This window comes from Bufo gargarizans, chromosome 2, assembly GCF_014858855.1.
Source record: "Bufo gargarizans isolate SCDJY-AF-19 chromosome 2, ASM1485885v1, whole genome shotgun sequence".
Lineage (NCBI taxonomy): Eukaryota > Metazoa > Chordata > Amphibia > Anura > Bufonidae > Bufo > Bufo gargarizans.
In genome coordinates this window covers 190,551,661-190,578,842 of record NC_058081.1, presented here as the reverse complement: position 1 = coordinate 190,578,842, position 27,182 = coordinate 190,551,661, and the positions used below count along the sequence as shown (strand labels likewise).

Below are 27,182 nucleotides of genomic sequence, written 5' to 3'. Positions count from 1 at the left end.
TCAGGGTAATAAATATTGAGTTTTGTTTGGCTGTTAACCCTCGATGTGTTAAAGAAAAAAAATGGATTAAAATGGAAAATCTGCCAAAAAAGTGAAATTTAAAAATGTAATCTCCATTTTCCTTTAATTCTTGTTGAACACCGAAAGGGTTAACAAAGTTTGTAAAATCAGTTTTAAGTAACTTGAGGGGTGTAGTTTCTATAATGTGGTCATGTATGGGGGGTATCCACTATGTAAGCCCCACAAAGTGAGGCTACTTTCACACTAGCGTTCGGCTAGCGTTCGATCGGATCCGTTCTGAACGGATCCGATCATAATAATGCAGACGGAGGCTCCGTTCAGTACGGATCCGTCTGCATTATTTTAGCAAAAAAAAGCTAAGTGTGAAAATAGCCTAGTACGGATCCGTCCAGACTTTCAATGTAAAGTCAATGGGGGACGGATCCGCTTGAAGATTGAGCCACATTGTGGCATCTTCAAACGGATCCGTCCCCATTGACTTACATTGAAAGTCTGGACGGATCCGCACGGATCCGCACGCCTCCGAACGGCCAGGCGGACACCCGAACGCTGCAAGCAGCGTTCAGCTGTCCGCCTGTCCGTGCGGAGGCGAGCGGAGCGGAGGCTGAACGCCACCAGACTGATGCAGTCTGAGCGGATCCGCCTCCATTCAGACTGCATCAGGGCTGGACGGCTGCGTTCGGGTCCGCTCGTGAGCTCCTTCAAACGGAGCTCACGAACGGAAACCCGAACGCTAGTGTGAAAGTAGCCTAACTTTAGACCTGAACTGGTCCTTAAAAAGTGGGTTTTGGCAATTTTCTTAAAGGGATTCTGTCACCTCCCCTCAGTCAGCAGGGAAGAGCGAGCATCGGACGTCACTGGGCTCGGCGCATGCCCAGTGACGAAGATGAAGCTGCTGCCCTCAGTCTCCTGCTGATCGCACAGGCGCAGCCCTCAGTGGGTACTGCGCCTGTGCGAGAGTTCGTTCGGCGTGAGGGAGGGGGAGGAGAGGGAGGAGAGGCTGTGGCAGGCTGGGGGCGGTTAGACAGTGCAAGGAAGGCGGGCTGGGTACTGTAAGAGGGGCGTTACTGGGCTCTCTAAGAAGAAAAAACGCCCCTCTGGGCACCTTCAGGACACATTTACATATCAATCAAAGTCGTTTTTTGCAGAAACTGCTGGACGGATTACAAGATAAAAGAGCACAGCCTAATCCAGGTAAGCTGTGCTTCATGGCTGCTTTAAAATCGTTTTTTGGCTTAGGGGAGGTGACAGAATCCCTTTAAATATTTTAAGAATTGCTTCTAAAATTCTAAGCCTTCTAACGTCCTAAAAAAAATTAAATGACATTTACAAAATGATGCCAACATAAAGTAGACATATGGGGAATGTTAAGTAATACATATTTTATGAGGAATCACTTTCTGTTTTAAAAGCAGAGAAATAGAAAATTTGAAAATTGCTAATTTCTCCAAATCTTTGGCAAATTTTGGATTTTTCATAAATAAAGGTGAAATATATTGACTCAGATTTATGACTATCATGAAGTACAATGTGTCACGAAAAAACGTTCTAAAGTTATTACCACATAAAGTGACATATGTCAGATTTGCAAAATTAGGCTTGGTCAGGAAGGGGGCAAATGGCCCGGATGTGAAGTGGTTAAAGGGGTTTTCCAGGCTTTTACTATTGATGACCTACCCTCAGGATAGAAAAGATTTTCCCTCCTAGACTTCCTCAGGAATGCCTCAGCCTGTCGGCAACCATGGATCCTCTGGTCGCTCCACATACAGAAAGTGCCAAAGATTGCCAAAGCTTGAAAAAGAGACTAGGGTATAGTCGAAACATTGCATTAGGTTTGGCACTTTCTGTACATTTTTATGTACCCAATTTGAATAAAGAAACCTTAAAGGACATGCTGCCGTCTACTCTGCTTGGTACTATCCTCAGGATAGGTCATCAATATCAGATCGGCGGGTATCCGACACGCCGGCCGATCAGCTGTACGAGGAGACGGCGTGCTCGCGTGCCGTTTTCCTTCTCTCTTCTTGTCCGCTGCTGCTGTCTATGGTCTTTGACAGGAAGAGAGATGGGAGACAGCACATGAGCATTGCGCTCGTCGTCTCCTTATACAGCTGATGTTGATGACCTATCCTAAAGACAGGTTATCAATAGCAAAAGCCCGGACCACCCCTTTAACATTTTTTAATTGGTCTTATATAATAATGTAATCTTCTGTGATAGCGACTTTTGGGTTTTCATTAGCTGTAAGCCATAATCATCAACATTAAAGGAAATAACCTCTTGAAATGCGCATGTTCCCTAATCAGAACCGCTACTGCATTTAGCATCGAAAAACAGTCAATATGAGTATTGAACTGAGCATAAAAGTATCATAAAATATTGATACTTTGTGGCCTGCTGCTTCCCTAATTATATATATATATATATATATATATATATATATATGCGTGTAAACCCAGGTAGGCGCCTTTATGGTGCTTATAGACGTTACGGTATGTTCACATTGTGGACTTTGACACTGCGTATACCCCAGCAGATATCACGGTGGATGCGGCAGACCCGCTGGCGGCTTACGGAACTAAACCAGGTGTGAACATACGCTGTGGCTCCAAGCACCATCCGTCTGCACACGCACCAAGGGGGCACATGCCATTTACCTCCCACTGAAAACAATGGGAGGCATACACCATGTTGCCACAGCTTGAATTTTTTTCACAGTGTATTTACCAAAATTTTTAAGGTAAAATTGTAAGCTTGTAAAAAAGGAGGAAATGTGACTCCTCCACAGCATCCTGAGAGATGCATGACAGGAATCAGCCCCCGCTCCTCGTCAGGCACAGCGCACAGTTTCTATGGAAACCATCTGACTGGACGCAGTCCGGGCAGTGATATCGACTTGCCTCAGGAAGCCACGCCTTCATGTTGCTATGATGGAAAAAGACCCGGTTTACTGTGCTGTGTCTTAACTTCTTGTGTCCCTCCGCATCGCCATGGAGTGCCCGCACCTTACCGCAAGTGTCTGCATTGTACCGGACTCGGCTGCTTTCCCCAGCGGCTGCCCCTCCTCGTGGTGCTGCAGTGGTGAGTTTTCTTACACCTCCCCGTGCTCCACCCGCTGGAGTCGCAGCGCCGCCTGGCTGTAGCTTTCAGGAAAGTCCCCGGCTCCATGGCCGGCCTAGTGTTATTGTGTACAGAGCAGAGCCGCGGTGCGGGACAGACCAGGAGGATCGGCGCTGCCGCTAACCCTCCATCCAGTGGCCCGTAACAAGAGGGCGACACGTGCGTGTGTGGAGGGGCAGAATAACGGTGTTATCACGATAGTTGTGACATACGATACCAGTCCACGTGTCTATTGTTAGTGACATGGTGGCTGTGCAGTATCCTCCTGTAGATTGGAAGCCCTGTGGGTAGAACATCAGTAACCTGAGGCAGCCTGTTATGTGGGGTTATTGTGTGGACCATTACGTTATAGACCCACATGTGTGGCGTTACATTACGGTATGGACGCACCTATATGGCGTTACATTACGGTATAGACCCACCTGTGGGACGTTACATTATGGTATGGACGCACCTATATGGCGTTACATTACGGTATGGACCCACCTATATGGCGTTACATTACGGTATGGACCCACCTGTGGGACGTTACATTACGGTATGGACGCACCTATATGGCGTTACATTACGGTATGGACCCACCTATATGGCGTTACATTACGGTATGGACCCACCTATATGGCGTTACATTACGGTATGGACCCACCTATATGGCGTTACATTACGGTATGGACCCACCTATATGGCGTTACATTACGGTATGGACCCACCTATATGGCGTTACATTACGGTATGGACCCACCTATATGGCGTTACATTACGGTATGGACCCACCTATATGGCGTTACATTACGGTATGGACCCACCTATATGGCGTTACATTACGGTATGGACCCACCTATATGGCGTTACATTACGGTATGGACCCACCTATATGGGGTTTCATTACGGTATGGGCCCACCTGTGTGGCGTTTTTTATTACGGTATGGAGTTGGACCCCATCATGTTATTGATGCTCTACCACCAGGGCTTCCAGTCTGCACGTCACACACGTAAATTCAGGAAGGTGCTGCACAGCCATTTCAGGAGGAAAGGAATAGCACAACCCGCGATGTTACTAACCGTAGACACGTGTCCATACATTGCAGCCACGTGTAGACCTCTTGGACACTGTATGGACCCACTTGTGTGGCGTTACATTACCGCATGGACCCACCTGTGTGGCGTTACATTACCGTATGGACCCGTCAGGCATTAAGCTAGTGTATGGACCCTGTTCAGTTACCGGTGATGCCTCCTTATTATGGAAATGTCCAGATCTTTTGATACAGTGGCTCAGTGGTTAGCACTGGTACCTTACAGCGCTGGGGTCCTAGGTCCAAATCGGACCAAGGACAACATCTGCATGGAGTTTGTATGTTCTCCCCGTGTTTGTACGATTATCCTCCGGGTTCTCCGGTTTCCTCTCGCACTCCAAAGACATCCTAATAGGGACCTTAGATTGTGAGCCCCATTGGGGACAGGGTGCTGCTAATGTCTGTAAAGCGCTGCGGTATATAGTAGCGCTATATAAGTGCGTAAAATAAAACAAATAAATACGGTGCTCCATCTTCCACTGCTCTCTAGATTCTAGATGTGGGATGAATACTATGGGATGAGTTCCTTGTATGTGTGGAGCAGTTTTTCCGTGACTAGTCGGTGCCCTCTCTTCAGACTGCGAGCACATGGGCCTCCTATCAGACCTCATTGTGGAGCGCTCTTTGTTCTCCTCTTTGGCTAGTGGAAGGAAATCCCTAGGTGGGGGTCTGGCTATTGTGAGGCCTGCTCTGCAGTGGCTGTGGTTCCTGAATCCTGATTTCCTTGGGCGAGGCTGCTCGTAGCTGGATTGCACAATGCTCTGTGGTACCCGTTCTCCTGTGTTCCTCACCTTCTCTTGCTTGTAACTTGCCCCACCTCACACAAGCCACTGTGATAATGTATTAGATAGTGTACAGCTTGTCATATTAGAGGGGGCAACCTGGGACTATTTGTTAAAGGCATATAGTCAGTGGACAAGAAGGAAATTAAATCAGTCTAAGGCCCCAGTCACACGTCCGCAATTCTGTTCCACATTTTGCAGAACGGAAGTGCGGACCCATTAATCTTGTCCATTCACACGTCCGTAGAATGGGTTCGCATCCGTTCCGTAAATTGCGGAATTGGTACGGATTCATTCTCTATGGGGCAGGAATGGATGCGGGACAGCACAGTGTACTGTCGGCATCCGCATTTCTGAAGCGTGCCCCTGATCTTCCGGTGCGCGGCTCCGGAAAAAAAATAGAACATGTAATAGGCAGTTAGTTCTATGGGAGTGCCGGCAGGGTGTATTGCAGATCCGCAATACACTACAGACGCGTGAATGGATCCTAATGTTTGGGGGGGGGACCCCTCGTTTACAGCTGCCATCAGGGACGACAAGGATCTGACGGGATGGCGTTTTCTTGTCCATTCCTTTTGTGTCCCTTGGAGCTAAGGTATGTGTGAGCTATCAGTCCAGGTTGTGCAGTCACTTGTGAGAAGTGGGCTCTCCTCCTTTTCCTTATGAGATACAAATTGAAATCTTTTACTTCATGCAGAATAGCCTTCGGGCTACGTTCACACATTGCATCCACGATGCATCTGACACTACACCAACACGCAAGTTAGTGCCATTTTCAAAATCAGAGTGCATAGTGTTGTGGGTACTAGCTTCACGCTGCCCTCAAAGTGAAAATGCTTACTTGCATTTCAGTGCAGTTTCAGCCCCGGCATATGAAGACGGCCTCACCTTTGTGGTGTCCTGCACTGCCCACGTGTGGAGCCCTGCCTGATTGTACTGTACATGACTAGCATCAACAGTGTGACGCACAGGGTGAGTCATGTGTAATACTCCACTACTACTGCCAGGCTGGCATGCCATGTCTGCAGGTTTACAACTCTTTGCTAGGGTTGTGGAACTACAAGTCCCAGTACTGCAGAGGACCTAACAACAGAAAAGCTTCACAGTTTTGCAGATGACAATATGTTATCCTCTCAGCAAGACAGGGACCATGGCTGCCAGATCTGCTGCCTCTTAACTGACAGCGTGCGCAGGAGGGTCTAGCGTTGTCAGACTTATTTCGGAGCAGGGTAGAGATCTTATCACCCATTCCCTTTTGCACCATCTAACAGTATATTCTTGTGTTTGTTTTAGTTTGCCGCTCTAATAAAAGCCCGTGGGTCTGTCTGACCTGCTCCAGTGTCCACTGTGGACGGTAAGTAGAGAAAATTGTATTAATCCAACGGGTGCCGTGTTGTTTAACTTGTAGAATATGTAATATCTAACATGCGGGAGAGTAAGGCCTCATGCACACGACAGTATTGCTTTTTCAGTGTTTTGCGGTCCGTTTTTTACGCATCCGTTGTTCCGTTTTTTGTTTCCGTTCCGTTTTTCCGTATGCCATATACAGTATACAGTAATTACATAGAAAAAATTGGGCTGAGCATAACATTTTCAATACATGGTTCAGCAAAAACGGAACGGATACGGAGGACATACGGATGCATTTCCGTATGTGTTCCGTTTTTTTTGCGGACCCATTGACTTGAATGGAGCCAAGCACCGTGATTTGCAGACAAGAATAGGACATGTTCTATCTTTTCACGGCACGGAAATACTGAAATACTGAAACGGAATGCACACTGAGACACTTCAGTATTTTTTTGCTGAACCATTGAAATGAATGGTTCAGTATATGTTCCGTATACTGAGCTAAAAAAACGTCCAGTATACTGAGCGCAAAATACTGTCGTGTGCATGAGGCCTAAGGGTCTGTCACCATGTCACAGAGCAGGAGGGGCCGAGCAGATTGATGTATGGTTTTATGCAAAAAGATTCAGTATAAGGCTACATGCACACAAACGTATTTTGTTTCTGTGTCCATTCCGTGTGCTGTCCAATTTTTTTTTGCGGGGCTACAGAACGGACATACTGATGTGAACGAGTCCTATTCTTGTCCTTTTTAGGCATTGTTACAATGGATCCGCAAAAAAAAAACCAAAAACGGATGGCATACGGATCTCATCCGTAGTTTTTTTTTGCAGACCGTAAAACACATCCGGTCGTGTGCATATAGTCTAAGTATTTTATATATTTAAACCTCTGCTCATACTGAGCTTATAATGATCTCCAGCCATGTACAGCGCGTGTGGCAAGCACACTACCACGAGACTTCAGGGCCAGGTGTGACAATGTCGGTCAAAGCGCGGGGGCTCAGTCTGGAAGAGAATGAGCAGAGCTTCCGAGTACGAGTTGCAATGGCAATGCCCTTGTTGCCCTAATTTGTATACTATTAAAAGTCTTATTTTTCCGAACGGATAAAGATGCAAGCAAGAGGATTGGAATGTGCTGAGAAGTGCAAATCTGCCACGTGAGCTGGTTTTGCATGAAGGATTGAGGTGACTGATTCCCTTTAGGCCTCCTGCACACGACCGTTTTTTTTTTTCCCACGTTTACTGGCCGTTTTTTTTTTTCGTTCTGTATACGGAACCATTCATTTTAATGGTTCAGCAAAAAAACGTAATGTACTCTGTATGCATTTCATTTCCGTTTTTCCGTTCCGTTTGAAGATAGAACATGTCCTACTATTGCCCGCAAATCACCTTCCGTGGCTCCATTCAAGTCAATGGGTCTGCAAAAAAACGGAACACATACGGAAATGCATCCGTATGTCTTCTGTTTCCGTTCCCTTTTTTGTGGAACCACCTATTGAAAATATTATGTCCAGCCCAATTTTATCTATGTAATTACTGTATTTACCATACGGAATAAACGACCAGAAACGGAAACGGAACAACGGATCAGTGAAAAACGGACCGCAAAACACTGAAAAAGCCATACGGTCGTGTGCAGGAGTCCTTAAAGGGGATTCTCTGGGATTTTCATATTAATGTCCTATCCTCAGAATAGGTCATCAGTATGAGATCAGCAGGGATCCAACTCCCAACACCTCTGCTGATCAGATGTTTGATGAAGCAGCGGTGCTCGCCGGAACTTCTGTTAGCGCGGCAACTTCCTCGCAGCATACAAGGCGCAGTGCCATCCATTTTATAGCAACTGGGCTTGATATTGCGGCTCACTTGAATCGGAATGTGATTGATAAATGTGACGTCCCTGGCCTAGGAAGACGTCCCTGGCCAATTTTCTTTTTTAAAAGCCATAACTTTTTTTAGTGGACATAGTCGTATGAGGGCTTGTTTTATTCAGGGCCAAAAATTTTGGGGTGAAAAAAATTGTGCTGCCATTGTTTTTAAGGTTAAGTTTTTATGATGTTTACTGCTTGGTAAGCGTACTTTCACACTTGCGGCAGAGGATTCCAGCAGGCCGTTCCGTTTCTGGAACTGCCTGCCGGATCCAGCAATCCGGACGCAAACTGATGGCATTTGTCAGACGGATCCGTATGCGGATCCGCCTGACAAATGCATTGAAATACCGGATCCATCTCTGCGGTGTCATCCAGAAAAACGGATCCGGTATTATTATTTTTTTTGCATTTTTAAAGGTCTGCGCAGACCGGAGTGCCGGATCTGTTTTGCCGGAACACTTAATGCCGGATCCGACACAAGTACACTTCAATGTAAATTAATGCATGATCCGGCAAGTGATCATATTTTTTTTTTTCGTCCAAAAAAACGTAAGAGGGACTGAACTGATGCATCCTGAACGGAATGCTCTCCATTCAGAATGCATTAGGATAGAATTGATCAGTTTTTTTCCAGTATTGAGCTCCTGTGACGGAACTCAATGCCGGAAAAGAAAAACTCTAGTGTGAAAGTACCCTAAGAATTACATTTTAACTTTATTGGATGGGTCAGTATGATTATGAAAGTAACAAAAGACAAATTTAGTATGACTACTTTTAAAAAAATTAGTACCCTCTGTACCCTTACTGCAGACTGGCAGCAATTATAATAATTCATAAAGGAATGACACAATATAGAGCCATAAGAATAGATGTTCCAGAATTGTTAGTACGTGGGGAATGCAACTAGCTAATAAAACAGCCATGTCAGAAGAGGTGACAGGTCCTCTTTAAACCTGTGATCTATTGATTGCTTGTACTGTCCACTCTAATACTCAGGCTCTGGCTGCCATGCCAAGTATTCAGCACCCCTTTGTCTAACCGCTTAGATGGTGCTGTTGCTATTGACCTTGGCATCTGAGAGGTTAAAATGCTGGGATTGGAGTTGCAGTATCCCCGTTCCCAACATTGAGAGCCGGATGCCATATACTACATCCAGCATCCGCAAGTTATGGCGCGGGCCCAGCTCCTGAGCCTGGACCATGGAGTACTGTTGCTGCACAGAGCGTTAAGAACCAATACTCTGTAACGTAATAGAAAACTTTTCACTTGCCTCTAATTTTGTCATTGGTACCAATGTGCATCGTGACCTCTGGGTCTAAAATCATGGCTGTTTCATTTTGGGTATGTTCACACAAGGCAGATATGTTGCAGAATTTTCTGCATTCTGTTGCTGAGTGTTCATACAGGACGTGGTTGCTGAACCTTTTGTCCAAAGACTGGATGTTAATAATTGTATATATATTTGTATAGCTTTTATGTAAAGTGATAAGGCTGTAGCAGAAGGAGGTGAAATGTCACTGATGAGAAGAACTTGTTCATTGTGATTGTTTTCATGTGATGAGCAGATATGTCAATGGCCATGCAAAGAAACATTACGAGGAAGCGCAAACACCACTCCTCAACCACAAGCCACACGAAAAGGTAGAGAAAGAGAAAACCCAGCACACCGTGTGTATGGACTGCAGCAGCTACAGCACATATTGGTGAGGCTCAGTATTACCCTTCATTCACTCTTCTTAGGAAATGTCTCATCTATTTGATACAAAGGCTATGGAAAGCTTTGACATAAAAAAGGATTTTTACAAATGTAAGTGGTTACCATGAGTAAAAAAAAAAAGTTGTACTAAAGTTTGTCTGTAATCTTCGTTCATTTTCAACCCTCTTGGTACACCATTTCAACCTGCTCCTAATTTCAGAAGTTTCTCATGTAAGGTGTCACATTCATATGCTGGTTGTGAGGTCTGTGTGTCCAGAGTGCTGTTGCCTTCACTCGCTCTCAAGTGTATAGATGGGATACTGTGATCTCCTTGTACAGCTCATGCAGGATTTTGTATCCCTTTTGCTGACAGAGGCTGCTGCTGAAGAGTATGTGATTTGTCCCCCCCCCCCCCCCCCCCCTCCTCCTGCAAAATCTGCTGTGGTTTGTCTCCTTTCTCTGTACACTGGTACCCAGCTTTTTTGATTCTCGCCTTGTGTGTGCGCTCCATACTAGATAGTGTACACAGGCTGATAGAGTACAACCTGTGTGATTTACCGTACTGTCTCCCCCTGGGAGGGGGACTAGAGGGGGCTCACTGCAGCCAAGTTCAGTGTGCTGTTGATTTTATGTCAAGTAGCAGCACAGCCAACTGTGTGCAAGAATTGCACAGGCTTTACAGCAGTAAGATGTTATGAACGTTTTAATGACCATTTAGAAAGCTGCTTAATTTTCCATTTAATAAACAAAATGTACTATAAAATAAATGAGTGCTAATATGTCCATAGCCTTTAAAGCAACTTTCTAGTCGAAGATTAAAATTGGACTATACATGACATATGTAGTCAGCATACTGGGTGTCCTGCGTTCCTCCCTTGCTGCCTCTATTTTGGTTCACCATCGGATTCCACCTGAGATGATGGCCATCTTGAATAAAATCTGATGGGGGTCTAAAACAGAGGAAAGAAGCCAGCATGGGAGATACTGACTATACACTTGTTATGTATAGTGAAACTCTAGGTTTGGACTGGAGGGTCGCTTCCCATGAGTGATTGGGTCTAAAACGCAGAACACGAGCAGATCTTTCCATTATACCTTATCTCTGTGTAGGCGCCGCTCCTGGTTTTCGCTCACAATCACTGATGGAAATCAATGATTCAACACTTAGGCCTCATGCACACGAATGTATTTTGTTTCCGTGTCATTTCCAGGGTTTTTTTTTTGCGGAGAGGATGAAGACCCATTCATTTCAATGGGTCTGCAAAAAATGCGGACAGCACACCGTGTGCTATCCGTATGTCTGTTCTGTAGCCTCGCAAAAATAAAAATAGACATTGTCCTATTCTTGTCTGTTTTAGGCATTGTTACAATGGATCCGCAAAAAAACAACAGATGGCATACGGATTTCATTTGTTTTTTTTGCGGACCGCAAAATACATACTGTCCTGTGCATGTAGCCTAACTGTGAAAGCAGCCAAAGTCTGTAGAAAAGAAATAATAAGATTTGCTAAACCCATCTAACAGGTAAACATAGACAGTCTAAAACATTTACCAAATTTATCACAGCGGCCAATGATGCAAAACGCTTGTTCATTGGGTAATCGCATCATTTATGTGGTCACCTGAATCGTCTTTTGCCGGAAGCAGATTGTGCGGTCTAATCATGCTCTGCTGCTGAATGGGGAAGAGCGTTGGAATGCTGTGGAGGAGATCACTACATGTAAATGACTAGACGCTTGCCACGAAGACTAGACGCTTGCCACGAAGGAACGCTTAGATTTTCCTGTGTAAAGGAGACTTTACTTTACGCCAGGATTTTGCACACATTGGTTCATCCTAAAGGAGTTATCCAAGACTATTAAATGCCCCCCTTATGCCCGGGCCCCTCACACTGAATATACTTACCTCGCACCCCGTGCCGCTCCTGGTCCGCGCACCGCTGCTGCAGTTTTTACCTGTGTGCGTATGAAAACATCCGCTGTCAGGGTGGGGGTGTTGGATGCGGAGCAGCCAATGGCAGACGGGGACGAGCCTCCCTAGCGTCACCCGTGATGCTAGGAAGGCTCGTCCCCGTCTGCCATAAGTTGCCCCTCCCCGACACCGGATGTTCACGGGGAGAAGCAGCAGCGGCGGTACAGGGAGTGGGGGAGCCAGGTTAGTATATTCATTGTGAGGGGCCCAGGCATATGGGGGACATTTAAGTATTTGATGACCCCTTTAAGCTGTGCCCGTTCCCATGTAAAGCCCCACTGCCTTGTCAGGCAGTTGCATAGTGCAAAAAAAGTTTTTTTTTCTGTTGATGCATTCTATTAAAGTCTGTGTCTGTTTTCTTGCCTGCAGTTATCGCTGTGATGACTTTGTAGTTAACGACACAAAGTTGTGTTTGGTGCAGAAAGTTCGGGAACACTTGCAAAATTTGGAAAAGTGAGTATAAAAAATGCAAAGTTTCCATCTTGTCTCTGGTAATGTGACGCTCCGACAGAGCTTCAGGTGGCAGGGGGCTTCCTCACCCTTCCTATGTGTTGGTGAGGTGATGAAGGGGCTTGCTGCCTGGTTCAGTACATTTGCTAATCCAGCCATTTTTCCGTTGTGACTGATGCAGAAAGGGCTGACCTAGGTAAAGAAGTGAACCAGACAGAAAGCAAAATCACACAAGGCATATTTGCTGCAGAAAGGTTATCGACTAACAAAATTTGTTAAATATAGCTGAATAGGGCTTGTAAAAGTCACGCACATGCTGGGGTATAGCCTCATTCATAGGTACGGGACAGGCAAACCTATGGTGCTCTTTTCAGCCCTTCTTCCATCTTTACTATACTCAATTTCACAGGACAAATGCCTGAACCGTGCTGGATACATAATGCAGATATTTCATCCACCCCTCCTCTTCCAATGGAGGAACACACTATCGCCATAGATTTCACTACGAAACGGCATGCTTTATTAATACCCCCTCAAAGTACTTACACACTAGGCTTTAATCAGTGGTATCCAAAATTACAAAGGTAATGAGAGCATAACAATCGTATTGTATCCAAATAGTTAATAGCAAATTACAATAAAGTCGAATAAAGCCAAGTTCACACTGTACTTATTTCCATCAGTGATTGTGAGAAAACCAGGAATGGAGGCTACAGAGATATGGGGTCATGGAAAGATCTTCACCTGATTTTGGCTCGCAATCGCTGAGGGAAATAACTAACCAAATAACTGAAGTGTGAACTCAGCCTAATCTCCTTACAAGAACCTTAATCCCTTTATAAAGTGCCAATATAATGTCCAGAGACCTCCCCAGCTAGGGTAGCATATCACAACATAAAGTGCATGTACTAATAATGAGTAAGGTATATATTGACTGGTTATTCCGCTTCTTGCCCATATCCATAGGCTGCCACAGCTCACCGATCACAACTTTCAGCTGTATCGCACATCATACAATAAAATATCGAAGCATAAATAAAACATACTTAACAAGCACTTAAAAATGGTGCCAATTTTTGGTACTGCTATTCCTTGGCCCCAAGGAGAGTGGTGATGTCTGAATCCCATAAGATCTGTATTATAGCAGAAGTAAAAGTATTTCTTTTGAAGGTTTATATCCGTGACCCATCATTAATTGCATCTTTTGTTAGCTCTGCTTTTACAGTAGAAAGACACAGAAAGAGGAAGTTCTCAGATAACACTTCACTGAATAAGAAAGTGCTGAAAATAAATGTAAGTATTTTACAGTACAGTGCATTCAGAGTCTTCAGATCCTTTCTCTTTTTTTTTTTTCCAGATTTTATGTTGGCCTTGTGCTAAAATAAAAATCTCGTTTTCCCCATCATTCTGCACTAAATCCCCCATGATGAGTGAATACAGGGTTGTAACATTTAGAGTTTGTCCTGTAACCAGTAAGATCCAGTAACGTAACTCAAGTAATATAATTCATGCCTTTTGAGGCACAGATGATTCTGGGAAGACCGCTTTACTGTGCAATAGCTAAAATAATACTAAAATATACAGTGCCTGATATTAATAAATAGCCCCCCTTTGCTTCCGTGGCCCACTGCTTACCATCAGCCGATACTTTGTTTACAGATTGTCATAGTGACAGGGGAATGTCATGTGATTACGGTGCCGTTGTGTTCACTGTCTTACGCTGTGATAATTGATAGGGATTAGCGAATTTCATGTTATGAAATTCATTTGCGCTTCGTTTGGTGGTAAAAGCAGAATTGCGTTATGGATTCCGTTACCACGGACCATAGCGCAATTCTATGACGAAATGCATAACGGAGGCATTATGCAGGAGCGGACTCCCTTGCATAATGGAAATGGAACGGATCCGTTTTGCAGCCCATAGACTTCTATTATGACGGAATGAATAACTTAATGCCTCTAAAGGCATTCCGTTATGCATTTCTTCATAGACTTGTGTTATGGTCCGTGGTAACGGAATCCATAACGCGATTCTGCTTTTACCACCAAGCGAAGCACAAACTAATTTCAAAATATGAAATTCGCTCATCTCTAATAATGGACTTCATGCTCGTGATGTCACCATGACATCATATTTCCATGGCATTTTGGAAACAAGGGGACACCGTCATAGTACAGATGTTGTTTCCTTAAATATATTGCAGACAGGTTTTCCCTTTTGTGTACATCTCCCTTGTGTTCCTCTATTATTCCTCCTAAACAGTTATGAAAAAATTGACAACAGGGTGTTACCATTAACCACCCCAAAGGGGTGTGTCCTTACAAACTATGGCAATGTTAGCACTGATTGCATAGTGTGAGATTATATAAGGACACGCCCCACTGGTAACAATTTATGGTAGTGGTACAGGGTAGTGGTACAATGCAGTTTTTTTTTATAACCAGTAAGCTTAATTTTGTGAAGAATACAAGGTTGGTCTCAGGTCATGCTGGTTGGACAGCTTCAGAGGAGTGAAGCTCACTCCCCCTTGGCAATACACGGCCACGGTTGCATGAGGCGCCAATAATTGGGGGGCGGGGGCTCATCTTCTACTTTTAGCGCATGCACAGTGAGGCTGAATGTACTTGCACCAGTATGTGCACTGTACATGTGCTGGAAGCTGCCAGCTTGTCAGAAGAGAATTACCAGTACAAGTATACCCAGCTTTACTCCACTGGACGTCTTTAGAAAGCTGAAGGGCTGAAGTAAAATCGAGTACTGCAGTTCAGCGGGGAAAAATTACCAACAGGTTTGGTTTAACCACTTGATTTCTACTGAAGGCGTTTACTGGGCAAACATTCACATATGTAAATGTCACTGTATGTATGTAAACTGTCTGAATTTCTACATGATTTTCTTTGATTCACAAGGGAAGTACCTCTGCAATTTGTGCCACTGGATTACGAAATTTGGGGAATACCTGTTTCATGAATGCAATACTTCAGTCACTCAGGTACGCAGACTTTTTGTATAACTGATTAGGGGTTTGAAGATTATCTCAAAATAATTTACATGTCCTATAAATACTGGACGAAGTGCTCTTTATGGGATCCACACAGGTCATTTTATCTTGGCTCCCAAACCTTTGTACTGAATGACAGTAAATTACATTAAAGGGGTCTCCTCACCACAACCCCTTTTTAACCCTTAGGATACCGGAGGCTTTTTTTTGTTTGTTTTTGCGTTTTCATTTTTCTTCCCTATCTTTTTTGAGCTATAACTTTTATTTTATTTTTATATATTTCCGTTCACATACAGTAGCTGTATGAGGGCTTATTTTTTGCGGGACAAGTTGTCATTTCTAATGCCACCATTAATTATGGCATACAGTGTTGTGGAAAGCGGTAAATAAATTCCAAATAGGGTGGAATTGGGGGGGGGGGGAGCAATTGCTCCACCGTCTTACGGGTTTTGCTCCCACAGCGTTCTGTTTGCAGCAAAACTGATTCATGCCCTTCATTCTCTGGGTCAGTATGATTACAACGATACCTCATATGTATAGTTTTTTTTATGTCTAAATAGTGTAAAAATACATTTAAACTTTGAAAAAAAATGTTTACATCACCATATTCTTTTACCCCCCCCATAACTGTTTTTATAGTTATATCTACTGAGCTGGTTTGGGACATTTTTTTTGCACAACAATCTGTAGTTTTTATTGATACCATTTTGGAGTGTGTGTGTGACATTTTGATGACCTTTTTATAACTTTTTTTTTGGGTAAGAGAAGCAATGGCAAATCGGCCATTTTGACCCTTTTTTCTGTTACTCCATTCGCTTTATATTTTAATAGTACAGGCAGTTTGGGTCAGTGTGATACCCGTGATGTTTATATTTTTTATTTATTTAGTTTTTATTATATGGAAAGGGGGTGATTTAAACTTTTTTATATATTTATTTTTTTTATTTCATTTTTTGTAATGATTTTGAAGCTTGTACAGGTCCTTCTAAAAAAATTAGCATATTGTGATAAAGTTCATTATTTTCTGTAATGTACTGATAAACATTAGACTTTCATATATTTTAGATTCATTACACACCAACTGAAGTAGTTCAAGCTTTTTATTGTTTTAATATTGATGATTTTGGCATACAGCTCATGAAAACCCAAAATTCCTATCTCTAAAAATTAGCATATCATGAAAAGGTCCTCTAAACGAGCTATTAACCTAATCATCTGAATCAACTAATTAACTCTAAACACCTGCAAAAGATTCCTGAGGCTTTTAAAAACTCCCAGCCTGGTTCATTACTCAAAACCGCAATCATGGGTAAGACTGCCGACCTGACTGCTGTCCAGAAGGCCATCATTGACACCCTCAAGCAAGAGGGTAAGACACAGAAAGAAATTTCTGAATGAATAGGCTGTTCCCAGAGTGCTGTATCAAGGCCCCTCAGTGGGAAGTCTGTGGGGAGGAAAAAGTGTGGCCGAAAACGCTACACAACGAGAAGAGGTGACCGGACCCTGAGGAAGATTGTGGAGAAGGACCGATTCCAGACCTTGGGGGACCTGCGGAAGCAGTGGACTGAGTCTGGAGTAGAAACATCTAGAGTCACCGTGTACAGGCGTGTGCAGGAAATGGGCTACAGGTGCCGCATTCCCCAGGTCAAGCCACTTTTGAACCAGAAACAGCGGCAGAAGCGCCTGACACGGGCTACAGAGAAGCAGCACTGGACTGTTGCATGTCATTCGGAAATCAAGGTGCCAGAGTCTGGAGGAAGACTGGGGAGAGGGAAATGCCAAAATGCCTGAAGTCCAGTGTCAAGTACCCACAGTCAGTGATGGTCTGGGGTGCCATGTCAGCTGCTGGTGTTGGTCCACTGTGTTTTATCTAGGGCAGGGTCAATGCAGCTAGCTATCAGGAGATTTTGGAGCACTTCATGCTTCCATCTGCTGAAAAGCTTTATGGAGATGAAGATTTCATTTTTCAGCACGACCTGGCACCTGCTCACAGTGCCAAAACCACTGGTAAATGGTTTACTGACCATGGTATTACTGTGCTCAATTGGCCTGCCAACTCTCCTGACCTGAACCCCATAGAGAATCTGTGGGATATTGGGAAGAGAAGGTTGAGAGACGCAAGACCCAACACTCTGGATGAGCTTAAGGCCGCTATCGAAGCATCCTGGGCCTCCATAACACCTCAGCAGTGCCACAGGCTGATTGCCTCCATGCCACGCCGCATTGAAGCATCCTGGGCCTCCATAACACCTCAGCAGTGCCACAGGCTGATTGCCTCCATGCCTCGCCGCATTGAAGCATCCTGGGCCTCCATAACACCTCAGCAGTGCCACAGGCTGATTGCCTCCATGCCACGCCGCATTGAAGCAGTCATCTCTGCAAAAGGATTCCCGACCAAGTATTGAGTGCATAACTGAACATAATTATTTGAAGGTTGACTTTTTTTTTGTATTAAAAACACTTTTCTTTTATTGGTCGGATGAAATATGCTATTTTATTTAGATAGGAAATTTGAGTTTTCATGGGCTGTATGCCAAAATCATCAATATTAAAACAATAAAAGGCTTGAACTACTTCAGTTGGTGTGTAATGAATCTAAAATATATGAAAGTCTAATGTTTATCAGTACATTACAGAAAATAATGAACTTTATCACAATATGCTAATTTTTTTAGAAGGACCTGTATATGAGTGTACAAAATGCATTTTATTTATTTTGAACAATCATGGGTTTTTAAAATGCATTTTGTACTAACTATTGCTCATTTCTTAAGAATCGCAGCTTCAATGCTCTCGGCCTCTTCAGCAAAGCTGAGACCATTTAAATCAATTACCGGCATCCTCGTTGGCCACAGAGGATGCCGGTAACAGGCCCTTTTTTTTACCCTTTTGATGCCGGAGACCAGGCAGCCATGAGGCCTGCTGAACTTGCCAGCAGGCGCCATGTTTGCCTATCGCTCCAGCGCAATACATGTACGGTGCTGGTAGCGAAAGGGTTAAATTGAAAGCAGTCCAATGATCAGCTGATGCCTGTGGGTGAAAGTCTGGATGCAATGTGTTATTGCAGGGAGGAAGCTGTAGTAGTACATGCTGGCCAGTCAATTGAATTGCTGACTAGGTAATACATGGGTGAACCAGGTCTGTCACAGTAGTAGCCAATTTGTTTTTACTTCCAGATAGATCCCCTCTATAAGGCCCCATTCACATGGCTGTAGTTCTACTGTGCCCGTGTTGTGGACCGCAAACCATGGGCACCGGCTGTGTGAACTCCGCATCACGGTGCAAGATACAGCAAAAGTTAGGACATGTTCTATCTTTTGTGGAACCGCTCCGCTCCATAAAAGATAGGACATGCCTTTAGCGGGTCTGCAAGTTTCATGTGCATGTGCAACCGGCTACTCTGGTCATTTCAGGGGGGGCTGCAAGGTATATGGAGCCCCAGATGTAATAGTTACCCCTATCCTGTGGATAAGGGATAACGTCAACCAACCAGAATACCCATTTAAAGGAATTTCCTTATTTTTTTCTTCTGTTATTTTTCATTCCATTGTTTTCCCCTTTATCTCATTGCCTGTGTATATGTGATTTATATGTAGAATGATTTGTCTTTCTGCAGCAACATTCAACAGTTTAGCTGCTATTTCAAAGAATTGCCAGCAGTAGAACTTCGTAACGGGAAAACAGCTGGTCGCCGGATTTACCACACAAGGAGTCAAGGGGAAGTTAATGTGTGAGTTCTTTTTAAAAAAATATAAAATCATCAGTAAGCTGGGGAGCCTTCCCAATCACTGCTAAATAGTGGTTTAATTTAAATTATGAAATTGCCCTGCATTTCATGGCCAAGCCCCCCTACTATAACATGTCTGTTTGTTCATGTTATAATTTCTGTTTCCATGTTATTGGGGACACAGAGAAATACCCGTGTTGTATGAGTCCTTGGCCTTTATATGGTTCACATACACTTACTCCTATATGATTGCTTGATATGATGAGTGTTTTTGGTGTAAAGGGAAAATATTAGTCTTATGATAACAAACAATACCTATTGTTTTGTAGGTCATTGGTTGAAGAGTTTAGAAAGACTTTGTGTGCATTGTGGCTGGGTACTCAAACAGCATTCAGTCCAGAATCCCTATTCTATGTAGTATGGAAAATCATGCCAAGCTTCAGGTAATTATATATTTCTTTTACTAACATTTTGGGTATGACATTTCATTGAGATTGAAAAAAGATATAAGCATTGTGCGTACACCAAGTATGGTACAGCTCACATAAATATACATACGGTATGGATGGACTTGACTCAGTTAACATTCAGGTAAACAAAATGGTGGAACATGAGCGAAAAAAAAAAAATGTAATGGCAAGTAAGAAAACATGGTAGCTGTTTCTTGCCAATGATCAACATGTTGTTCTAGGCTTCTTCCAAACCAGGAGCATAACAAAGAAGTGGATTGTCCCCTTCTCCTCTGAGCACTAAATAGGTAATTGTGTCTATCGGCAAACCTTCAAATTATCCATAGTGGCCCTGATATCTTCATTATGATGCTAGAGACCTCCGTATCCAACTGTCAATCTGCATAGACACTAGGCCTGCACAATATATCGCAATCGCCAATTGGCCGACCCAAAAATGCTGCAATTATATTACCATATTTTTCACTTTATAAGACAAACTCCCCCCCCCCCCCCAAAAGTGGGGGGAAAATGGCAGTGCGCCTTATAAAGCGATGGTTGACTTTTTACGTGGTTGACACGGATGTATCGCCGGCCGCTATGCTGTACAGCGCGGCTGGCGATACATCAGTTACAGTATGGGGAGGGAGGAGGGGCTGGAGGCAAGTCGTTATTTTAATAAACAAATGTTTTTATTTATCTGTTCTGTGCAGTGCTATTAAGAAAATGGCAAGTTTTGTATTTTGTACTTTTGCAGTAATGCAAATATGTTATTTAATTTAGTAAAAGAGGTTTTATTTTGAAAAACACTGTGCATTTCAGTTCTTGAGTTAAGCATAACTACATTTCAGCATTATCAGTAATTTGTGTGTGCTTTTGCCTTGAAAATCCAAGCAAATAGACCTCTAGCACAATTTTTAGGGCCCTAATCGCAATCGCACAAAATTACCATATTGTGCAGCCCTAATAGACACATAGCTGTGGTTCACCTGATTCAAAGACAGCTTTTCTTTTGTTGATCCAAGGCTCTGTCCCCGAGCTATGATACTTTTTCTTAATATGCAAATTAGGCCTTTGGTGCAATGAGGGCGTCACCATTGTTCTTGCACCCAGGCAACATGGAAATGAATTTGTTTTTGACAACTGCTCGTCTGTAACGTCTTATTATTATTATTTTTTTTTTCAGGGGCTACCAGCAGCAAGATGCCCATGAGTTCATGCGGTATTTATTGGACCATTTGCATCTAGAACTTCAGGGAGACTCTGATGGCTCTAGTCAATCAATCATGTCACAGGAAACCTCCAACCGATCCTCAAGCAGCAAGTGTTGTATGTAGGTGTCTTCCACGTAATTGTAGAACATCACATTTTTCCCGGTAGATGCATGGCAAAGCCAGTTTAGATTGTGCCCATTCTGAATGTTTATTGGCTATAGTTTTGGCCTTGTACTTGGGCCCTGAGTACATCCTTGAGTATTGAGTACTTTTGAGACTTGTATTTCAGCAGACCTTTCGGCCCACCCTCCAAACTTGTTTAATTTGTCACTTGTTGCCCTACTTGTCTGTAATGGCATTCCTTTAGAAAAAAAAAAAAATATATATATATATATATATATATATATATATTTATTATGGTTGTTACGGGAAGGTTGCTACCTTGTTTTTATATTGTATATTGCAGCAATGGAGCAAACACAGTGGTAACCTCTGTATTTGGGGGCGTTCTGCAGAATGAAGTCAACTGCCTAATTTGTGGAACAGAATCTAGGAAATTTGACCCATTTCTAGGTACGGTTCTTTCCTGTAGACTATAAATTTGAAAGGCTCAATTTAAATGACATACTGTATATTTGTTTATAGGTTGTGTTTAGTCAAATTATCTTAAACCCCTTCATGCTCAGCACTGTACTACTAACGTTGCTGCAAATGGCAAGTTAATGCTCAACTCCACAATAGTACAGTGCTTTGCCCGCGCCGCCAGTCTCGAGTGCCAAATGTTTTATAAATCTAGCACCTGGCTTTTACTGTTGGGCTTGGCGTTGAAACAGATTCTGGCAGTTGAACCCCTTAGGTGCTGCTTTTAATGCTGACTGAGGCAGTAAACTGGTTAAAGAGAGTGCAGGAGCTCTATCTCTTACCCCATTGCCTGTTCGCCCCCTTCCCCTGATGCGATCATGAAGTGCAGAGAGCTTGCCAAAGCTTATTGGTGACATTGTGTTCTATGTCCCTATATACCTTGTTATCTTTTCTGTTACTTAGAGCATGGAGGAGAGGAGAATGGGGCTTTTAGGGCTCAGTGCTGTGAGTAGGTATACAGGGACATAGTATACAATGTTCTAAACTTTTCTCCCTTCCCTGTGTTCGGTAACTGAGAAGCGCACGTGACCTAGTACTTTACTACCTCATCATTGTGAATAATGGGGAAAAAATGTCAAGCGCGGCGTAATCAAGACAAAAACGAATAGACATTGTAATATTGATGTACTTTATTGTGTCAACAAATGTCACTTGCTGATTGTTTGTTATTTTGCTGCAATTTGCTGGATAATAAAAAATAAACTGATTTAAAAAAAAAAGAGGCACATGACCTAGTGACGTGCAACATGGGGGACACGTCTCCACTGCAGCCAGTGATTGGCTACAGCAGTCATGTACCCCGCATCAAACCAGATGTTGACGCGGGGAGGCCCCGGACCTTGAGAGCCAGTGAGGCAGTGATGAAGCCAGAACCCAGCAGAGGGAATCGGGTAAGTATGATCATCACTGTGGGTCCTGCCACGCTGTGGGGTTTCTAAAACCAAACAAAAAAAAACACATTATAAAGGTGCACAACCCTGGCCATTGAGATTGTAGATTACATAGGACCTGCCACCACTCCTGACATGTCTGTTTTACTAAAGAATTGTATTCTTTATTAAAAAGCAATACTATGTGCGAACGGGTGACCGGTCATCTTTAAACAAGATGTCCACACAACGTTCCCATCTGCATTACAGTGGCACCCCCTTTAAACCCCATGCATTGTGTTAATAGTATAGAACAGGCATGTCCAAACTGCGGCCCTCCAGCTGTTCCAAAACTACAACTCCCAGCATGCCTGGATAGCTTACCACTATTAGGGCATGCTGGGAGTTGTAGTTTTGCGACAGCTGGAGGGCTGCAGTTTGGACATGCCTGGTATAGAACATTGCACTTAGTATACCGAGTATGCATCTTCCTGATCACTACGTCCCTTTGCAGATCTCTCCTTAGACATTCCCAGTCAATTCCGTAACAAACGTAAGAACCAAGAAAATGGACCAACCTGCAGTCTCAAAGGTATAAGTTTCTATTATTTGTATCAATGTTCCAGGCTGTTAGTGGCAAACCAAGTACTAGCTCTCTTCACGTTTCTGACCACTAGTATGTTTGCCATTTGCATGTATTCAGAATTTAGTGTGTTGAGCTGTATGGATGACATTTATAGGATTTCATTGTTTACTGTAATGTTTGAAAATCCTGCAAGCATTGGTGTTATGTATTATTCAAGGGACTCTCTCATGTACTTCATTTTAGCTGTGTTCACACTTTAGTTAGCCCCTCCATCGCAGATTCCATCCACATTTGATGGGAAGAATAGTGCAGCAAGTCGTGCTATTCTCTCTGTGAAAACGACCACACAGGAATCCCATGGACTCCATAATAAGTTCAGGGGGGGGGGGTTAGTCAGTCATCGCTGGTGTCCAGTGTTGATGGAAACCATGACTGCAGTCAGAACAGACACTAACCCTGGGTTCACACCTGAGCGTTCCTCAAACGCGCGTTTTACGTGCGTTTGTGTCGCGCGTTTTTATGCGCGTTTTTTGTAATAGTAAACGCGCGTTTGACGCGCGTTTGTGTCATTGACTGCAGTGTCCTATGGCCACAAACGCGCGTCAAAACGCCCCAAAGAAGCTCAAGTACTTGTTTGAGCGTCGGGCGTTTTACAGCGCGTTCGTACGCGCTGTAAAACGCCCAGGTGTGAACCCTTCCCATAGGGAAGCATTGGTTTTCATGTCTTAAGCGTTTTACAGCGCGTTTGAACGCGCTGTAAAACGCTCAGGTGTGAACCCAGGGTAAGGGGGAAATTTATCATCCCCCTAAGCCTTACTTTTTGGCATTAAAAAGTCGTAAAACCCAGTTTCGCTAATTTTAAAATGCCATTGCGGCTAGGTTTAGTGCCAATTGGAATTATATTACACCCTCGCCAGTTTCCGAAAAGAGGACATGGTATGAGTGGGGCCATGGGCACATTTATTAGGGCCCTTTGATATCGGCATGGCGGTCTTGATAAATCAGGGCCTTAGTCTGTAGAAGTAATGAAGAAATAACGCCCGTTTTGTTGTTTTTCATGTTGTCGCTATTTAGTTTAGAAAGTTCTACTGGGTTGGCCATAATGGAGATGCACACTTCCTTCCTCTATTGTCTGGAGTGTATCTGGTCTACAGCTCCTATACATCTTAATGGTAACAGAAAGACCATCCCTGTGAAGTTTTATCTTCCATACTATCTTCCAGTTTTTCCCTAGTTCGTGCTAACCTACCAAATGTATGGTAGCAAAAAGTAGGGGACAGATGGAAGGGAGCTCATCCAGTACTGCGCAAAAGTTCTAGGTAGCTTTGGAGAAAATGTTACAAAGTAAGAATGGTTTCAAAAACAGAAGTGTTAATAGTTTATTATAATCAATTAACAAAATATAAGTGAGTGAAATCAAATCAATATTTGGTATGGACACACTTTGCTTCAGTTCTTCTAGGTACAGTTTTTGAAGGAACTTAGCAGGGAGGTTGGTCGAAACATCTTGGAGAACTAACCACAGATCTTGGAATGTAGGCTTGCTCAAATCCTTCTGTCTTCAGACAGACTCTATGATGTTGAGGTCAGGGCTCTGTGAGGACCATATCATCACTTCCAGGACTCCGTGTTCTCCTTTACACTGAAGATGGTTCCTAATGACACTGGCTCTATGTCTGGGTTTGTTGTCCTGCTGTAGAATAAATTTAAACTATAAACATTTATATTTGTGAAAGCATTCTTACCTTGCACCATTTTCTCTACACCTGCCTAAAAGTTTGGCATAGTACTATAGATCTGTGAATGAGCTGTAGACAATATACAGGCGTTTTTAATAAAGACTCTTGGCAAGGATGAAGATTTTTTTATTTTGGTTGCATTTGGACAATTGTTGGGAATGAGAAATGTGACATTTTAGGGTGGGTTCGCACCTCCATTTTATCTAATTCGGCTGGCTGTTCTGGCAGAGAACAACCTGCCAGAGTGGCCTAGCCAGAAACTGATGTTCACTGCCGGACCCCATTGACAATAATGGGATCCGGCTGCTGAACGGCAAAATGCCTACTTTCTGACGGACAAAAGAAACGTTGCATACAAAATGTTTTTGTCCTGCTGAAAACAGGCATACCAGAAAGCTGCTGGATCTCAATGGGGTCCTGGGATGAATGGCAGTATCCGGCTGGATCCAGTAAACTTTGGCAGGCTGTCCTCTGCTAGAACAGCCTGCCAGATCAATTCACAGGAGGTGTGACTCTACCCTTACCTTTATGTGACTTGTACATCATGCTGATTTTTGGCTTGAAGATATTTACATCATCCTATCTCTTTCATTTAAGACTGTCTTCGCAGCTTCACAGACCTTGAAGAATTGGATGAGACTGAGCTCTACATGTGCTTAAAATGTAAAAAGAAACAGAAATCCACCAAAAAATTTTGGATCCAGAAACTACCAAAGGTTAGAGTGTGGACATTAGTATGGTGTTAGACCCATTAGTGACTGTTATGTTAGAGTTCTGCTAAATCGAGCAAAACCTGTGATCTAGGCCATCAAACTGGGTTTGAATTCATGCCATCCTATTAGAATGCAGCAAAATCACAAAGTGAAAGTGGGGATGGTCAATTCAAAAAAGAGCAACAGTGTGCACAGGTAAAATCAGGTGTAGGCATAAGGGTGAAGATAATGGTAAACTGTCACAATGAAATTGAGGCGTTCAATTTTGAAAAGCATGCTGTATTTAGTAATTTTTGCCATTTATACCGATGCAGTATTGGTGTAAACTAGGACCTTCATTGTTGTCTAGAACGATGGAGCAATGGTGGGTATAGTCGCAGCACACTGCCACATGTGAATATACCGTTACCATAGTTACAAGACTGCTCCACATACTAGCGATGTGCCAACCCTACCTTGCAGGTACATTTTATAGAAACTGAACTAATTCATACTGCATTGCTATTTAACCACTTGCTTACCACCGCACGACTTTGTACGTAGCGGCGGTAGGCTCTTATCTACAGACGTATAAAAGCATAGGGTTACATCGCGATCCGACGGCGGCCCGTGCGCCGCAGATCGCTGTGACCGCGCTGTCATTAGACAGCTGCGGTCACAGGGAGATGTGCCGTGGCCAGCTGGAGTGGTCTGGTTGTAAAAACACACGCTTGTAGTACTGTGCTTTTTTTTTTTTTTTTTTCCAAAAAGTTTGCATTTATTTTTACACTATTTAGACATACAAAACCTATACATATGGGGTATCGTTGTAATCGTACTGACCCAGAAAATTGGTCATGGGTCAGTTTTGTCGCAACCGAAACACCGTGGTAACAAAACCTGTAAAACGGTGGAGGAATTGCGTTTTCTTTTTCCAATTTCGCCACATTTGGATTTTTCATTTTTATTTTTTCACTTTGAAAGAGCTTGTAACATTTTGGTGCTGCACAACCGTTTTCTGGCAGTACGGTGCCATAGAACCAGCAATAGAAAAATTGGTCGCCAAAATGCTAAATGCACTCCAGTCTTTTAAAGTCTTACGGCGGGCCCAGCCAGTAGATAAATTTTCAGGGTACAAGTGTATAGGAATCGTTTTTTTAAAGGGGTATTCCGGTAAAGTCAAATTTTTTTTTTTTTTTTTTTTTTTTTTTTTTTTAAACTGCATTAAGGCTGCAGGCTATGACCCAACCAGAACCCATACCTATACATACAGTATAACCAGAGCTTCAATTTACCTTGCATTCCATTTGTCTAGCTCATGTGTGAGCCTGTAATACACTGAGAGTATCATGGCGCCTGACCCTTCCTCACAAAGACTACAATCCCCACAATCCCTAGCTTTCCTTCTGTGAGTGTTGATGTTTATTGATTGGCTGCCTGATATACAGTCCGGTCACTGCTGCTGTGGCGGGGACCCGATGCGTGACAAGGCAGCCAGATGCCGTGCAGAGGCTGCCCAGTGCCCTGCAAGGCATCGGGAACTGCCTTCTACGGGAGCCGAGGAGATCCAGCCTCAGGCTGGGTCTCCTAGGCAACCGGTTAGTGTATGACTCTGTGTCATACACTAACAGGCAATGCATTACAATACAGATGTATTGTAGAGGATCGCAGGGGGGATCAGACCCCCAAAAGAGTGGGACAGAAATAAAGTAAAAGTAAAAAAATGTGTTTTGAATAAAGTTTCAAGTAAAAAAATAAAAAAAAAACACGCCCCAGTCCCCTGATTTTTCTAATAATAAAAAAAAAGGAACATATTAGGTATCGCCGTGTCCGTAACGAACAGCTCTATAAATATATCACATGATCCACCCCATCCGATAGACACCATAAAAAGTAACAACTGTAAAAAAAAAAATGCCTTT

The 27,182-nt window shown here is 43.3% G+C and overlaps 1 protein-coding gene across 2 annotated transcripts in view; it reads left to right on the top strand.

The window, feature by feature from the left end:
• Positions 1–2,956: 2,956 nt before the first annotated feature.
• The window catches only part of USP3 (ubiquitin specific peptidase 3), a 31,683-nt gene continuing 7,457 nt past the window's right edge, over positions 2,957–27,182 (top strand). Inside the window, exons 1-12 of one of the 2 annotated variants that reach the window (XM_044279802.1) lie at positions 2,957–3,102; positions 6,294–6,354; positions 9,789–9,926; positions 12,260–12,343; positions 13,552–13,633; positions 15,251–15,333; positions 18,959–19,072; positions 19,399–19,512; positions 20,705–20,851; positions 21,199–21,305; positions 22,758–22,835; positions 25,166–25,284. In XM_044279802.1, the coding sequence (XP_044135737.1) occupies positions 3,012–3,102; positions 6,294–6,354; positions 9,789–9,926; positions 12,260–12,343; positions 13,552–13,633; positions 15,251–15,333; positions 18,959–19,072; positions 19,399–19,512; positions 20,705–20,851; positions 21,199–21,305; positions 22,758–22,835; positions 25,166–25,284 (1,218 nt within the window). In that variant the 5' untranslated portion in view covers positions 2,957–3,011. Of the gene's footprint in view, positions 3,103–5,704; positions 5,973–6,293; positions 6,355–9,788; positions 9,927–12,259; positions 12,344–13,551; positions 13,634–15,250; positions 15,334–18,958; positions 19,073–19,398; positions 19,513–20,704; positions 20,852–21,198; positions 21,306–22,757; positions 22,836–25,165; positions 25,285–27,182 lie in introns of those variants that run through there. The other variant, XM_044279803.1, reaches the window with a different exon arrangement.